This window comes from Folsomia candida, unplaced genomic scaffold (genome assembly GCF_002217175.1).
Source record: "Folsomia candida strain VU population unplaced genomic scaffold, ASM221717v1 Fcan01_Sc011, whole genome shotgun sequence".
Classification (NCBI taxonomy): Eukaryota; Metazoa; Arthropoda; class Collembola; order Entomobryomorpha; family Isotomidae; genus Folsomia; species Folsomia candida.
In genome coordinates this window covers 815522-832140 of record NW_019091203.1, presented here as the reverse complement: position 1 = coordinate 832140, position 16619 = coordinate 815522, and the positions used below count along the sequence as shown (strand labels likewise).

Genomic DNA, 16619 nt, shown 5'->3' with positions numbered 1-16619 from the left:
TCGTGGAATAGCAAATTTAACTACGCTGAATGGTTTACTCGCATTTTTGATTTTACAAGACATGTGGGCACTCAAGTCAACAAATCTCACAGCGATTCATAGTATGCCACCTATTCAGAGCCTTCTAGGACAGGCACAAAGAAGAGGGTATATATTTATCCTTTATGAACGTCAATCCTACAGTTTTGTATCGTGTTATAACGCTAGGTCGAGCTTCGGAATAGTTTCTGCGCTGACTAGTCCGTTTGATGCGACAAGTTGGACATGTCTGGCGACAAATTTCGTAATAGTGGTCATAATTTTGACTGTATTACGTGGAAAAGTTATTTCGGACGTGTTGTATCTCACTGTAGGAATATCGCTAGAAAATTCGGTTCTGTTATCTCGAAGAATTTATGAGGTCTCATTTCGACTTCAGAAGCACTACTTGATGGGTATTTATGTCATTGTCGCAATCTGGACTCTGCTGGTAGGAACGATATTAACGAACTGGTACAAAACTTTGTTCACGATGGAAATGATAATCCCCACGAAATACCAATCGCCTTGGGAAAGTGTAATGGATGTCGACGGGATTCAAATTTTGATGCCCTTCTTTCTTCTCGCCAACAACGATTTTGATTTGCAGCCTCCAACAGAATATTTGCTTTATAAATATTTTTATCTTGATATTCTTTACCGATGCCAGGAAATAGCTGAACAAGGTGCAGAATATAAACGCCTGGCGGAGTACAGGAAAACGGCTACAAGTTTAGTTAGACGTCTTCTGTATCATTTTGGATATGATGAGAATTCCAGATTTTCAAGGAACCGCACATTTTCGGCTTTGGACGATGTTAAAAATCCGCCAGCCTATAATAAAAGTGCATTACATGATTTTTCCATTCAGCCCGTGGAATACAATAAAGAAGACAGTCACGAGATAATAAAAACGTTGTCGGGTTGTGGAAAAGTAGCGCTGTTGGAAACAAAAGAAAATATTGCGAGACTTACCAGTTACTTAAACGATAACGATAAAAAGATCGCTTTTGTGAGCGGGCATGGAGACTCTTTTTTTACAACATCGACAGGTTGGATGTGGATTCCGGTTAGGGAAAGTTACGCGGAGGCGCGTCTCAAGGTGATGATCTCGTCAGGAATTTGGGCGCATTGGGAATTTTTCTATAAATTATGGAAACCCAAGAAGCTGCTTGATCACTATGCTAATTGGAGGCACCCAAAAGTCGAGGCCGTATCCAAATTAGATTTCAGCTATAAGATAATAACGGGTTTCTATATTTGTGGCATTTGCTTGGTTAATTGTGTCTTGGTTTTGTTTGGAGAGATGTTGAAGCATAAACTGTCTATGGCGCTTATATACTGGAGAATGCGATAGTGTGATGTGTGAAGTCCAACGATCCGATTTGGTTGAAATTTTAAAAGACGGTGTGCGTATGCATGGATGCAGGCATGGATGTATGACTTGTAAATAGGATGATGATGTGTATGCATGGATATATGATTTATGCTTAACTCTTCTAGGGCATGGCCCGTTGAGTTCCATTTTAATTGCAATATGCTATTAATGGAGCTTCGTGCATAATTATTCAAGATAGTGTTGACTAGAAATAGAAGGTTACCCTAATCAATAAAATAATATATGTAAGTTAATATACCTTTTTAGTTGTCTTATTAAAAGACGCTATACATATTTACATACATAGTGTGCCCAATAATTTCGAGAATTGCATTATATATAATTTTAACTTGGACGAAATGTTAAATTTGCAAACATATATGTAATGCGCAAACTATATGAAAATAAGAAATTCAAGCTATGTACATCTCGAAATTTAGTGGTAAAGTTATCTTTCTAGTTTGAATCCGACTTTATTTTATTTTTACTAGTGTCGTAATACGAACATGGTAAAAAATTCTCAAATTTATTGAGCACACTGTACACATTTATCAACATTTTTATAAATTGGCATATGCATATAACTAGGTATGTTTGAGATATCACTCAACCATTTCTAACTACGTACAAACGTTATAACGTAGAAATTGTGGCATGGCTTGTGATTGGACTCATGCTAAGGTGCATATTTATGTACATACGTACGTGCATACATTCTTCTTATCAGCCCACGAATTTATTGCGATTGATAAAATTTCAAAGTCAAGTACTCAACCATATGTGAATTGAGGCATTCATATTATTGCAATGTAACGTAGACTATGGCACAGTCGTGATTATTTTACGGATAAAAACTTGACTTGTACGCTTCAAACTTTGGGCTATATATTCCTTTCAAAATCAACCATTGAACGAACATATTTACATTCATCCATAAACAGCGAATTCCGGGTATATTTCAATTCAATTATGTATAAATTGTCATTCTAAGCATTTCATTAACATCGAAGTGATAATATAAATTGTGTCTACAATGCGTAAAGAGTTTCAGCTATTACGGTGGCCAAGATTACATTTATTGACGACATAGAGCGCGGAATAACAAAGGATACAAGCTATTAGCGAAAGGAAGATTTAGGGGGTGTTTATTTTTTGCCATGCATGCAAGTGGGACAGGTGGGGCGGCCAGTTCGCCAGCTCCCAAACCAATGAAGTTCACGTAAGAATTTACATATTTATAATACACAAGTATAAACAAGCTATTAAAGATTACTAGCCAAATTTATTATTTCCAAACGAATACTACCAACTATGCAGGTATAGATAAGGTAAATCTTCTAAAAGACGACGTTAGCGTGTAGTTTTGTATATTTATTCTACATCCTCTCGAACTGTCGCAAAATGTTCAAATATTGGTAAACATTTTACATAATTTTTCGAAAAGCTACAGATTGTAAATTTGAATTTATAATTCTATTCCCTATAAAGAAGAATTGGAGCAATTTTATACATGCATGCGTACATACATGCGTGCATGCGTGCGTGCGTGCAAGCGTGCATGCTTGACCATCAGTGTCATGACTCAAAAAGCCGAGAGTTCGATTCCTCTTGAGTTGTATTATGCAGCAAAAAGTGTGGAACGAACTGGTATGGAAATACAAATTACTGTTCGGTGCCGGCAGATAATCTGCATAGGATTGTCTGGCCAAATCCTAAGATAGTTTGAATATCTCCTTATTTACATCCTATCCTGTTTCACCGTCCACCCCAATTTTCAATTTCAATAATTACTCCCTTTCCTCTACAGTACCTATCCTAGTAAACCTGACATGCCAGCCCTAACTATACCTTTCCTTGTAGTTGTTGATGTCAGTATCTATCTCTGTCTTGGTATTGGAAACGATGTGGCTCACATATCATATACCGCAGACGTAAAAGATTGAACAGAACAGAACAGTACATACATGCTGCCATACAAAGTACCGTACAAAAGTACCCAAAGTAATGGAAATTTTTGACTGTGGCAAACCTGTTGGAAACTACATTTCCCTAGGTTAAGATAAAATATAATATCCATATCTTTAAAAGTAAAAGCATTTTTGTGTATTTTCCTTAATAGGAACTTGCTCGCTGTCTGCAAGTACGAGCCACTAGTGTCCGATAAGTTGGCATTCCAAGTTGGAGATATTATTCAATTCATCACAGAAATCTATAGCGGATGGTGGGTTGGAATGTTTAATGAGAAACTGGGAATTTTTCCATCGGTTTTGGTCAAAGAACTTCCGCATGATTGGAATAAGAGCACTAGGTAAAAAAACGCTAAATATTTATTGTGAAGGTTCTTACTTTTTAAATATCTAAATATTTCTAAGCCCTTTATATAACTGAGTTTTTCTGTTTCATCTTCGTGCTTAACTTGAAAGGAGCTTGCTGGTCATCGACAAGTACGACCCAGTGGAATCGAATGAGTTGGCAATAAAGGTCGGAGACATTATTCAATTTCTGGTAGAAGTAAGTGATGGATGGTGGTTTGGAAAAGTTAACGAAAATCTGGGGATATTTCCATCCAATTTCGTGAGAGAACTACCACCTGATTGGGAGGAAAGTACCAGGTAACAATCGGCATTAAATTGAAACATCACATCGTGAAATCCCGTTAGTAAAAATTTTAAAATTTTCTACCTGCACATAATTAGTGTAGACATTTTAATTGTTCTTGAAAATGCTATTTTATTGGATATCATATTCTGATAATGATAGGGACTTCCTCGCTGTCTGTCATTATGATACATCAGAGTCTGATAAGTTGGCGTTCCACATGGGGGATGTTGTTCAATTTATCTCAGAAATCCGTAATGGGTGGTCGTTTGGAAAGTTTAACGAGAAGCTTGGGATATTTCCGCTAAACTTCGTGAGAGAACTACCACCTGATCGGGATAAGATACGAAGGTAAAAAACAACGCGAGACACATCGCAAATTCTGAAATGTCAGTTCTCAAAATCTTTAACTCTTAATATTTCATGTTGCTATTCTCCTTGATAGGAAATTGCTCGCCGTTGAAATGTATGCTGCTCCAGTTCAATCGAACGAGTTAGCCATCAGAGTCGGAGACATTATTGAATTTATGGTAGAAGTCAGTCATGGATGGTGTTTTGGGAAATGTAATGAAAACCTTGGGATATTTCCATCGAATCTCGTCAGAGAATTACCACCTGATTGGAATATCAGTCCTAGGTAACAAGCAGCATATATATCAAGTACATATATAAGGGTGTGTGAAATTTATATCTCATCAAATATGTACACGAGAATTTATGTCCCGACATTATGTCCCGAGACCAAAAAATAGAGAAGCCTTTCATCATAAAGACTGATACAATATCATTATCAGGCAAATAAATTATACATATTTCTGGCGTTGTCACACATATCAGAGATCGTCCTCCAAAATTAATAATACACACGTTATTGACTTACTACTTGTTATTAGTTTGAGCTTTGTTTCCAACATAGTTCAAAAATTTAATACATGAATTTTTCCAAGTATATTGACCTTGAAATGGAAGGATTAACCTCGGTGTGACCCATCAATTGTATGTAGGTGTATATTTTTAACAATGTTCTTATGAGGAGTTTTGTAACTTTGCGGGACATTCAGAATTTTTTATGCATATGTACTACATATCAGATACCCAAATATGTATACTACATATTATAAAATTTGATTTTACAGACTGTTCAAAGTCCACGAGTCATTCAACTCAGAAAGTATCGATAGACTTTGCCTCGCTTCTGGTGATATGATCCAATTCGTTTTAGACCATGACGGTAACTGGTTCTGGGGAAGGATTGATGAGCAAATTGGAAAATTTCCCAGAAGCCATGTCACAGAAATTCTTGATGAGCAAATTTCCAGAACCGCTAAAGCTTCAAATATAGTGCAGGCTACTTCTGTAATTTCATCCTATCCCTGTTACTTGGATAAGTTGAAAAAGTCAGAAATAGAGACTTATGATAAGTGATGATATTCCCGAATTTACTGAAACGATCTTCTCTATAGATATCTGGAGGTGATTTTTCCGTATGAAGCTGGATCAACTACTGAATTGGATTTAGCCGTTGGAGACTTGATTGAATTCATTGAGGAAGTTGAGGATGGTTGGTATCGAGGAAGCAATTTGAAAAATGGAAAGACTGGGATATTCCCGTCCAACTTCGTTACTGAACTGTCTGACTTTGATAGTTATCTTAGAGGACTAGGGGCCAACTTTAGTAACAAGTCATCTCCTGAAATGGACCTTTTTAACCAAGACTTCTATCAGTCTGATATAATGAGCCTGTTAGAATGCAGTATTTGTCTTGACCTTTGCGCCGGAAGGATACAAGTGTAAAAATGGGCATAATTTTGCCACTCACACACCCTGGAACTGCAGAGTTGCCCAATTTGTAGGGTTGATTATAAAGAAGGATCGGTCAGAAATGTTTTGGCGGAGCGACTGGTTGCCAAGGAAAGGGAAAAGGAAACAAAAAATGCTATTTAACGGAATTAAAAACTATCTTTCCCATTTTGATTTTAAATGGTTTAAAATAATATTTTTTAGAAAATTATGTGGATAAAGTTTGCTTACATACGTATTTATCGTTGTTAACGAAAGAGATGCTTGATTTTAAAATGTGCTGAATGCGTTTGCTTCTCAATTCTTGCTTCTCAATCTAACTCTAATAGCTGCGAAGGCCTTGATGATTATGTAAATAATTTAAAATTATAACAACAAAATCTTAATAAAAGTGTGTAACGCATAGGTAAACTAAATCGCTAATCATGAAAAAAGCGTTATGTAAATGAAAATATATACCTATTTCGTGGGGAAAGTACCCAATGGTATATTTCATCCAGTTAGATGGGAAATGTAGCTATATAAATAGCTATATAAGTAGCTATATAATATAAATCAGGATTTATATTTCATGAGAAAAGTGGTGACAAGGAGCCCAATGCCTTGGACAACTGTCGACCCGCCGAAAACAAATCATTTGTAGGCGAAATTGCGAAAAATGGAAATGGAATGAAATAACATTTTTTCTAATCGATTGATTTGTAGTTTACAAATACAATCGGCTGAAAATGAATGAAAATGAAAATGAACCTATTTACCGTCTTTCCCTGTTCACGCGAAGCTTGTTCTACCACAGGTGACGTCGTCCTAGGCTCTATACCATATATCTCTGTTTTGAGTTTCGGACTCATCACGTAGAGATTGGGTGCTCTACATGGATCTCCCATCACTTTGCTGCCACCAGAGCCATTAACACAGCTGTTCGGGTAGTGGAGCAGATTAGTGACATCACGGCCTAGCATACCCACATGCATTCATGATGTAGGAGATACCTACCCCGTACTAACACCGAGCCAAGTAGGATTAGCAATAGCTTCCCGTCTGGTGGAATCGAACGTAGGACTGCGTGGTGACATTCCTACCCTCGTACCACCAAGCTAAAGGGCCGTGCTTGAAGTGTTACGTGGCAGAGATTTGATGCAATGAGATACGATTTGAGAATTTGTTTTTATCACAGAGATGATTTTGGTGTATGTACATATTTAATTCATTCTCATAATTCTAACGTGTGCGCGGTTAGATATTCCATTTGGGCAGTTGTGCATGTAATTGTTACATGCATACCCTACCAGCACAAGTGACGATTTCATGAAGGCAAAACTGTTGGCAAATGCCGATTTTGTTCCGATGTTATAGGTACAGTAAAACTGGCACCACACCTGTACAGAGTTAGTGCTAATTTTGTTGTACCAGTACTTTTGGCACAAATTCGGTATAAAATCTGTACCGGTTGATCGTTACACACCCAGCACCGTTCAAATTATACAAGTTTGGTGGAGGTAAATATCGGTACCGATGTTTAAGCCATCCAATCGGTACTGGATCGGCACCTAAATTTGGGTAAAGAAAACAACGGTACCAGCCAGTTACCGATTCGGTATTGGTGAGACTGCAATGTCGGGTGTTTTCATTTCTCAGTCGCGGTGAGTTAGATTACACGTGGTGAATAAAAAAATAGCAAACATGGATTTAAAATTGTTTTCAGTTGTCCATTTCATAGAGGAAAATAGTTATGAAGTTACCCCTTCCAATTGGATAACACCGGATCAAACGCTTGGTTGTTTTTCCTCTAATAAACCGAAAGGACAACAAAAACCTCAATCTACGCTTGGCCATTGTGGATGATCAAATCTTATGGCACATAAATCATAAACCTACATAATCCGATAATTTTTGATGTTTAATATTTTATTTTTTATACGCAGATACCTTCGAGCGAGCCAACACGAAAATCAGAAACGTAGTCAAAGGATTCGAAACTATGTAGTGACATTGAGAAGGTCAGGAAGTCTCGACGCAAAGTTATGTCTCAATTACTCAGAGAAGAAATAATTGAACCAGAGTCAAATTTAGGTAAGTCCTATCAACAATCTATAATTTAAGCATTAAGTAGATTTTCTAAAAGTCCCACATAATATAAATTAATAACTAAATCATTTCCAGGAGAATCCATCAAAACCAATAATGGTCCGAGGTCCGACGAGGAAGAAGATTTGAGCAAGTAGATTATTAATTTACAATAATAAATTATCGAATATTATTATGTTCTTGAATATAATAAATGCTGTAAAATACAAAAAATTGTACAGTATAACATTATTTTTATCCGTATTGTACCGTTACAATGCCGATAAATGGGTGCATATTTGGTGCTAGAGTAGAGGGCCGAGTAGGTACCAGCGCACCGGCGTTGGTTACGTGATGGCATATCGGTACCAAAACTCCACCGAATATCGGCATAGGATCGGTAGTGGTAAAAGGGGCACATCGGCGTTTTACCTTCGCCTGTGTTGCCAGCACCGGTTCGTTAAGAAATCGTCACTTTTTTGCTGGTAGGGTAGGTAGGTACGTATGTTATCATGAATTCCTTCGTCGACACCACCGGTACCCTAACAGAGTGCTGAGCTGACTTGAGCTTTCTAGGGGCGGGCTTCTAACTAACAAGAATTGAATTACCTCATTGTCACATTGTAAGCCTCAAAACTAGACATGGACCGAGTACTCGGCAGGTTTTGGCCGTCTTCTCACTACTCCGACTCGGCCGAGTATTTTTGCGTGCTCGGCCGAGTATTTCTTAAATTTTTATATGCATCCAGTACCACTTTACCCGGTACTTACACCGCGTAGTTCAAATTATCCATCATGCGATTTTTGCAATTAAACTCAAACTTACTTAAAAAATACACCCATGCAATTTGTTAATTCTATCCTTTAATCAACTTTAATCAAAATGTTGGAACAGGAAGAAAAATCAGTAGCTTCACGTGATTCCGTCCACCAGTTCTCAAAATAAATGTAGTGGTAATTAAATATTATGCAAAGAATGATTTTTTTCATGCTCTTTTTGACAATTTACTCGGTGGCCGAGCCTTGCTCGGTGCTCGGCAAACGAGCAGAAACAAGTACTCGGCAAAAACATAGCCAAGTACTCGGTGCTCGGCCGAGTCGACTTTTTCGGTACTCGGTGCATGTCTACTCAAAACATGATTTTGTTAAATTATAAAAACAGTCCAGAAATGATCATGTAGAAGAAATTAAGGAAACTTTTGTGAAAATTGGTTAAAAAAAATATTGTTGCAATCTAAAAATTGCAAAAGGTGTGATTTTTACAGCTTTAATCCCCTTCCACTCCGTGAGAGGGCAGGTTTGAAAAATAGTACAGTAGTAGTTGGAAAATTCAGCTCTACAAACGCCGAGAATTTTACTGATCAATGGTTTCCATCTTTGTAGCGTACTTTTTGCACCGCTGGTACCTTTCGAGAAAAGTTGATGTACCTTGTATGACCAGAAATATATTTATTTTTCATGTGTAAATACGTATAAAAGCCAGATAGTTCATTTTTTTTGGACACATAGGATGCAAATTAATTTAGAGCATAATTTCGTATTTGCGTAACTCTGGCAACACAATTTTTAGAGGTCCCTGATCCTTTAGTACATAGGTTCGCAATAATAATTATTATCTTCCCAAGCTTAGGTAAAATACATATATTTATAGGACACACAAATTCCGTAAAATTTATACGCCTATTGGGTTAATTTTACTCAATTTTTACTCAATTATTGCTTCATCCTTTATTTCGCCCATTTTGGGTAGGTTTAGTTATTTTAATTTAGAGTGCTCAATTTTCTTACATATTATAAAAATGTAGCTAGTGAGACAGACCCCTTGTAAACTCTGCCTGTCGGTGCAACCTTTGTTTGCAAAATTCATAAAACTTGATCTCATTTCCCATCTGGTTACGAACCAGTTCTTTAACCTCTTCGGAAATCTTGGGTTTCCCCTCATTTTTATTAATTATGCCCAACTTCTCTTCAGCTTTGACGTAAGTTTCCTTCGCACCGGCGAATACTCGAGGAATGTAGGCTTCGAAGACTTCCAGACTGAGATCTAGTTCTTCCAAGACGCCAACCACGGAATAATATTTGTCCACGTTTTCCATCGCTCTGTTCAACGCCCATTCACCATTCTTTTCGCTGAAAGAAATTTAATGGCAAAGTAAAAATTGTGGTATGACGATTTCATGCTTTTATTTGAAGTTATGGGTTAAACAGAACGAAAGCAGGCAGATTTTCTTTAGTTGTTAAAAACCCAGTTAAAAAACAATATGCAGATGGACAGAGTGGGGAACTAAACGTGTAGATGAGAGAAGGGTCCGTTGGATTATAAAATTCTTACTTGCATCGCTTATCCATTCCACAAAAGAACATCATTTGACTCCAAGCATTTTCAGGTTCGAATCGACACTCGTCATAATTTTGGAGCACACATGTCGAAAAATCCTGCAAAAAGTTATGATTCGTTTGTTAATCTCCTTTGAAGTACCTATGTAACATTAAAGTATTTACCATCTGTAACTACTTGGCGTCGTCGGGTGGGTTGTCCTTCTTAATTTTTGCACCATGCGACCTCACTCTGTTCAAGCGGATGTAGTAATACATGAAATTATCCGCTCCACGGGATCCCTCACCATGTTGATGTAAACGACCTGGTCGCAGCCACCCCCTGCACGTGTAAAATTTACCATGGCAACGTGCTTACTGTACACACTGGGTGGTTGCTTGGGCAGCTGACAGAGGGTGCGGGCAAGCTACTTTTCTTGACCACAGTTCAACCTGGGGTTCATCCAAGGGTGGACAGCGTCTTAGAAGAAGGGGAACCCATTCCTTTTGGACAGTCTCTTCATCAAAATTATGATCATGGTGCTCCCAACTTTTGGGACGCGGTTAAAAAATATAAGGTCTGGATTGTGCGCAGTGACGTTCTTGGGCTGGTCATCAAATGAACCCTTCGTTGAGGAAATGAAGAGAAAGAGTGTTAGGAAGTAATGAACGGACATTTTGGACTCGGTCCAGACTCAGAAATGGGGAGACGAAGGTACTCATGTGCATATATATCTCCCAAATCAGAGATCCCCTTGAGTTGAGTCGAGTCAAGCTTTGGACAAACTTCAAATTTTTTTATGGGACAAATCGAAACTTTGAATTACATAGGTGAAATTGGGTTTAATTGCATTTGTTGTATTTAGTACTAAATGTTTTACTGTTAACTACATACACACATGAATTTTTGATATAGATGATTTTATTCAAAAAATAAATTTATATGTAGCAATATGTTTGCTACTCCAAATATTGAAATGTTTTATGTCCAGAGTCTCCTAAAATTTTCATAGTAGTCGCCTGACGTTGGAAATCCGAGTACATTTGACGTCTCGCAATGATTTCAATAGAAGTACATATTCAAGATTTCTGACTTTTCCAAGTCTGGACCTTTATTTGGTAATGTGCAATGCATCAGTACGGGTTTTTATACAACTTTACTATACTCATTTTTGTATTTTTGGGGCGAATAATTTTTTGGCTAAAGACTTGGTGCATTAAGTATGTACTTATTCATCAGTTTTAGTTACCAAATTTAAATTTGGACTATTATTCTGCTTAGACTTTCCAGGCTGGTATCGAACTAGAGTTGAATTCAACTCGAAGGGAGCACTGGGTCCAGTTCTGCTTCAGACAAATAATAATTAATAGGTTAATTATTTTGTTTTTTCCAGACCAGTTCAAGACTAAAAAATTACATGTTAAAGATATATCTACATATGTGTGGCAAACCAAGTGTATGCACAAAAGTACGTCAGAGTAACGTAATTTTGAGTATACTTATGTACATGTTTCGTAAATTTTGCAATTGAGTTAAAATTCGAAACGCTATACCCTTTCAAAACATACTGAATTTGGTTGAAACCATATTTAACATTCGCATTCTGGTGCGTCTTCTGGAAAACGCTAAATTATGGGTGGGTTTATTTCTTAACGTAGACAGTTTCAAGTCTAGACCGAACAAAATTGCAGGCAATCGCCTCATAAATCAGCATTGTTAATTGAGCAAACGCACATTTGAACTTTGCGACAAACCATTATTACCTCGTCTTGGTAGTTATTAGCATGATAATATGTAATTGCACTCGAATATTCGTTGGTCAGTCAAATAACCATGCGTGCAAATATTTAAGGATCCAATTTATTCAGAACCATATCCTCAATTTTTTGCCCATTTGTCCATTTACTGTCAATTTGCACGTTTGGGCGTTTTGCCTGTGCATTGGGTTACCTAGGTGTTAAATATTTCACACCTACAGGAATGAAGACTAGCAGTGTGTCCAAAATTAATTCGGAACGCCCAAATGCCCGTTAGCTTAACTACACTCAAAACAAAATCGTAACCAAATCAATTCCGGGCGGTGTCACTATGTGACTTAACCGGATTGGAATTAAACCAACTCCGCGCGGATATAATATGCTTCACTGCAGCGGAATCATTTGTTGCTGGTTTGTAACAGGGCGGAGTTAAAACTAACACCACGTTAGTGTAACTTATGATTCCTTTAGGAGACGATTTAAATTTTATTTCCGGCATGGTAATGTTGAACGTCACAGTTTCGGGAATTTATTTATTTATTTTAAAATCTTTGAAATTTGTAAAAATTTATAAAATTTGTAGTAATTGTTACACAGTATAAATGCAATCTATTGCATATAAATATTTATAGGTAAAGACATATGTACATGCATGTTATTAATTACACAGTTATGTGATAACTCGATAAAATCGTGTATTATTAAGTTGTTAAAATTAATCAGCTCTGAAATACAATTATGTATAAAATCAGATATTATCCCAAAATTTGAATAAATCGGCCCCATTCCAAAACTAACTACTAAATAATTTCTGAAACTAATCCAAAATCTGTCCAGTGGAAGTTGTAATACTGCAATGAGTTGAATGAGATTGAAACACGAAAAAATTGTATTTAGTGTCTCCAAAAAAAAACGATGAAAATAATTTACCATATGGAGAGTCCAGCGTGACCTCAAAATTTCGCTTTTGACCAGGAAATTGACATCAGGGATTTTATGCTGCCTGAGAAAGATGAGAAAGACTTCGGAATAAATTTGATTGTCTTTCAGCACGATCTTATTCTCTAAATTTATTTTAAATTTATTTTACTAAAAATATTTATCAATGAATAGAAAATATTAAAGTACTTAAAGATTTAGGTTTAAAATTAGTTAACTTACACGTTCCTATGAAATTCTGATAATTATTTGGGGAAACAATTAACTTATTGAAACTCGGAATTGTTTTTCTCCATGTCGCTGCTTACGGTTCTAAGGGCAAGCTAAAAAGTTGAGCTTGCCGGGCCGTGAGATTGTTATATTTTTGTAATAAAACCCTCACCGAGAGGAATTGAATTTGTCTCCGCTGTGTGTGAAACATTGTTACCGTTGACGGGGAAGATTCAATTCCGCTCTAGTGTTAAGTCGGTGTTAATTTTAACATAAAAAGGTTACAACTTTATTCCATAGTGTATTAAATTTAATACTGCTAAATGTCGTTTGCCCCAATATCAACGGTGTTAATTTTCCAAGCGCACGGATACAATTTTGGAGGCAATATTATTTCCGTGGCCGTTATGTTCGGTATCACAATGGAGCGGTAATGATTTTTTTGTGGATTTTAACACCGCTTTGCTAAGAGTGTAATCCTACATTAGCGAACAATCTAGTTTTCGCATATAAATGGGCCATTATCAAGGTACATTGGACACATCGTCCTCACAAGCTGTATAATTTTCCTGAATTACTCACTACTTGCATAATAGGGAGTTTTAATATGTTAATAGTTAGGTATGAACTCACAAAAATTTCATATGCCACACCACCCGGAAATAAACTTTGCAGCGAGTCCCAGTTTGACTTTCAACATTCAAACGCGCGTATGTTTAAGTAACTTAACCAATGATAAACTTATCACGTATAAAAAGACAATGCTAATGGAAATTAGGACATATTAGGGTTAGTCAGAAAATTCAGTGTTCTTACTAAACTCGGAATTTTCATTTGCCCGACACGAGCATCCAGAAATTTAAATTTAATCCTACATCTTAAAGGAAAATGGTTCCTAATCCAAAAATACCAGCATTAGGAATATTCACTATTTTGCATCTGAAATTCAATATTTAAAAAATTTTGTCATCATTTTGATAAAAACCTGCTCCAAGCAATTTTGCGGGGCCTTTTAAGATAGCGTTAATGCCATCTTGGTAGTTAATGACAACACATTTGGGTTGAAAAGACCCCCACCGGCCAACCACTTGACCGATCATGCCCATCTTCGAACTCATTTTTACTTTTGACCCGAAGATCAAGTGTACAAAATTTCCAGTCGATAGAATTTCTTTAAAGAGAGTTATCATGCGTACAGACAGACGGACGGACAGACATCCTGACAAATCTATAATCCCATCTTAAAAGGCCTAAAATTAATAAAAATCTCAATCCCAAATCTGTAAATAATGGAAATTTACGAATTTTTCCCATTGACAAATTTTACATTGTGATCTGACAATTTAAACCATCCTGTATCTAAATATATGTAATGTAACGGAAATAGAAAATAAAAGTGGTAAGTTCCTGATTGTCGAAAAAACATTGACAAAAAAATATTTGTTTCAAATAAAATCAAACTATATTAGTTTTACCCTAGTCATACCTTTTTTTAAAAGGTGAAATAATTTAGGGTTCCACATCCTTCAAAAACCAAACCGTGATTTCTGGTGTTGACCAAATAACAAAATCATATTGAGGAGCATACCAAAGTTTTAAATATGTAATAATGATTTTAAATATGTAAACCATGTTCGACCTACACAGATTATTTAATCACTTTTATCAAATTTATTTATTTATATCCAAAGTGTTCCCATCATACATTCTAAGTAAGTATATTTGTTTATGGGATGTACGTATTTTAATTTAGAGTATCACGTCGTACACAATTTTGACAATGAAACTTTTGCCTCCCAATAGAAATTTGACCATGGTTTGGTAGTACATAAATTGTGTTTAATTGATTTTCTGATTAGGAAACCCTCTTGCAAATTCTGCCTGTCGATGTAACCTCTGTCTGCAAAATTCATAGAATTTGACTTCATTTCCTATTTCGTCGCGAACGAGCTGCTTAATCTTTTTGGGAACGTTGGGTGAAGTGGGACTCATGCTACTTCGGTACGTGTGTTTAGTTATTGTTATATATGCTGGTCATTATCGCCTATAAATATACGATCAACTGCTTCAGAAATAGAAAGCAGGTCCACTAAATTCTTCCCACCGTTCACGATAGATTTTTCGACATGAATTTTCCTCGGGTTACAACCTTATTGACATTTTTCGGAGTCGTGGCGGAAATGCAAACCACGGTAAGAAACACCCCAGTTCAAAAATTATTCTTCTATCAAAACTTACTCATCCTGATTTTCAATAATACTCGTCATTTTTGTCATCTCCCCTTCATTTCACTTTAACGTAGTTTCCATATAGTTTAAAACCTTACGCAATGTACAGGGTGGTTTAAGTGTCACGCTACAGCGGGAAATTTTTCAATGGGAAAAATTAGTAAATTTAAATGAGTTACCGACATTTTGTCTCTGAAACTCAATATTTTAAAAATTTTGCCATCAGGCTTCATAATAATTAATAAAAATTGCAATCCCAAATCTTGTAACTATTGGAGATTTAGGGGCTTTTCCCATTGAAAAATTTTCCATTGTTGCGTGACATTCTAACCACCGAGTACATATCTACCACGCATACGGTGGAAAATGGAAAGAGTGATGCACCACTTCATGCGCCCTCATTAATCTGAACAGTTTGAATAGTGCATTTATTTGCATTCAAATGAAACAAAATACTCAAAATTGTATACTAATTAGCTATGTTTGTAGTATTAGCTCACCCTGTATTAGTAATTCAATAGCACGCGAGCTATTGAATTACTCTTGTCCGTCTGCTTGTCTGTTAACGAGTTTTTGGCATCAATTGATGCTAATTATTACTAATCCCCACTCTCATTTTTCGAAAACATATGTAGTCGCACCATTGGTATCGAACAATCCATGACGTAAATGATGCGAATCTATTGACAAAATCCAAAGAGAAAGGACTACAATTTTGAGATAAGTATCGAACAATCGCTTATCTGAAATGATGCGAGAGAACTTGAAGAATCGATACAAAACTTATTTACCAAAAGTGAAGAATAAGTGGAAAAAACACTTACGAAAATTTGTCACCACGATTTCATGGTCACTTGACAAAAATCGAAATTACGTCAAAATTAGATGCTTATTACTTTACAAGGGGAATTTCATTATATAATGGAATTATATAATTATAATTATATTTCGTTATATATATAATAAGTTTATATTTATTATATTTATCATAATTTTAAGGGAAAATTTTAGAAATCGAAAAACAAGAATGATATGATTTCACTTCAAGTTATCACAAATTATTTTGTTATTCAAAAAACGGTATCGCTGTCAGGGGCGCTTGATCAGGGAAACATTAGTGAGGATTCAGGTTCACGCCTTGGTCTTGATTCATTTCGTCAGATGTTTTTCGAATGTACACACTTTCAAGAAATTTTCTGTGAACGCCGTTCGGGTAGAATGAGACTTGCTGAGTCCTGGTTGATTCTGTGGTCGGGATTTTCCAGTACATATGTACAATGCCACCTAATAATTTATTTAATCAAGAG

The 16619-nt window shown here is 36.2% G+C and overlaps 1 protein-coding gene, 1 long non-coding RNA gene and 1 pseudogene across 3 annotated transcripts; 1 reads left to right on the top strand and 2 right to left on the bottom strand.

Annotated features, from left to right (window-relative positions):
• The first annotated feature begins 2209 nt into the window (after positions 1–2209).
• Positions 2210–6210, top strand: LOC118437085 (SH3 domain-containing kinase-binding protein 1-like). 2 transcript variants are annotated; one of them, XM_035855873.1, is made up of 8 exons: positions 2210–2347; positions 2440–2615; positions 3516–3704; positions 3820–4008; positions 4157–4345; positions 4440–4631; positions 5131–5391; positions 5458–6210. In XM_035855873.1, exons 2-8 carry the CDS (start codon positions 2554–2556, stop codon positions 5786–5788), a joined length of 1413 nt encoding a protein of 470 aa, XP_035711766.1. In that variant the 5' UTR covers positions 2210–2347; positions 2440–2553; the 3' UTR covers positions 5789–6210. The 2 variants fall into 2 exon arrangements, with proteins under 2 accessions (XP_035711766.1, XP_035711767.1); XM_035855874.1 differs by lacking the exons at positions 2210–2347; positions 2440–2615 and adding an exon at positions 2726–3449.
• A 3456-nt stretch (positions 6211–9666) lies between these two features.
• On the bottom strand, positions 9667–10854 carry LOC110855129 (annotated as a pseudogene).
• A 1677-nt stretch (positions 10855–12531) lies between these two features.
• LOC118437082 lies at positions 12532–13293 on the bottom strand. Its single transcript, XR_004835871.1, has 3 exons — positions 13097–13293; positions 12866–12999; positions 12532–12786 (listed from the first exon to the last, which is right to left on the bottom strand). It is a non-coding gene; the product is annotated as an uncharacterized LOC118437082 (long non-coding RNA).
• Positions 13294–16619: the final 3326 nt, after the last annotated feature.

Excerpts from the sequence above, each read along its gene's own strand:
- LOC118437085 (XM_035855873.1), top strand. The coding sequence starts at position 2,554 with ATGCATGCAAGTGGGACAGGTGGGGCGGCCAGTTCGCCAGCTCCCAAA. Across the intron at positions 2,616-3,515 it reads CCCAAACCAATGAAGTTCAC|GAACTTGCTCGCTGTCTGCA; the intron begins GTAAGAATTTAC and ends TTTCCTTAATAG. Across the intron at positions 5,392-5,457 it reads TACTTGGATAAGTTGAAAAA|ATATCTGGAGGTGATTTTTC; the intron begins GTCAGAAATAGA and ends TCTTCTCTATAG.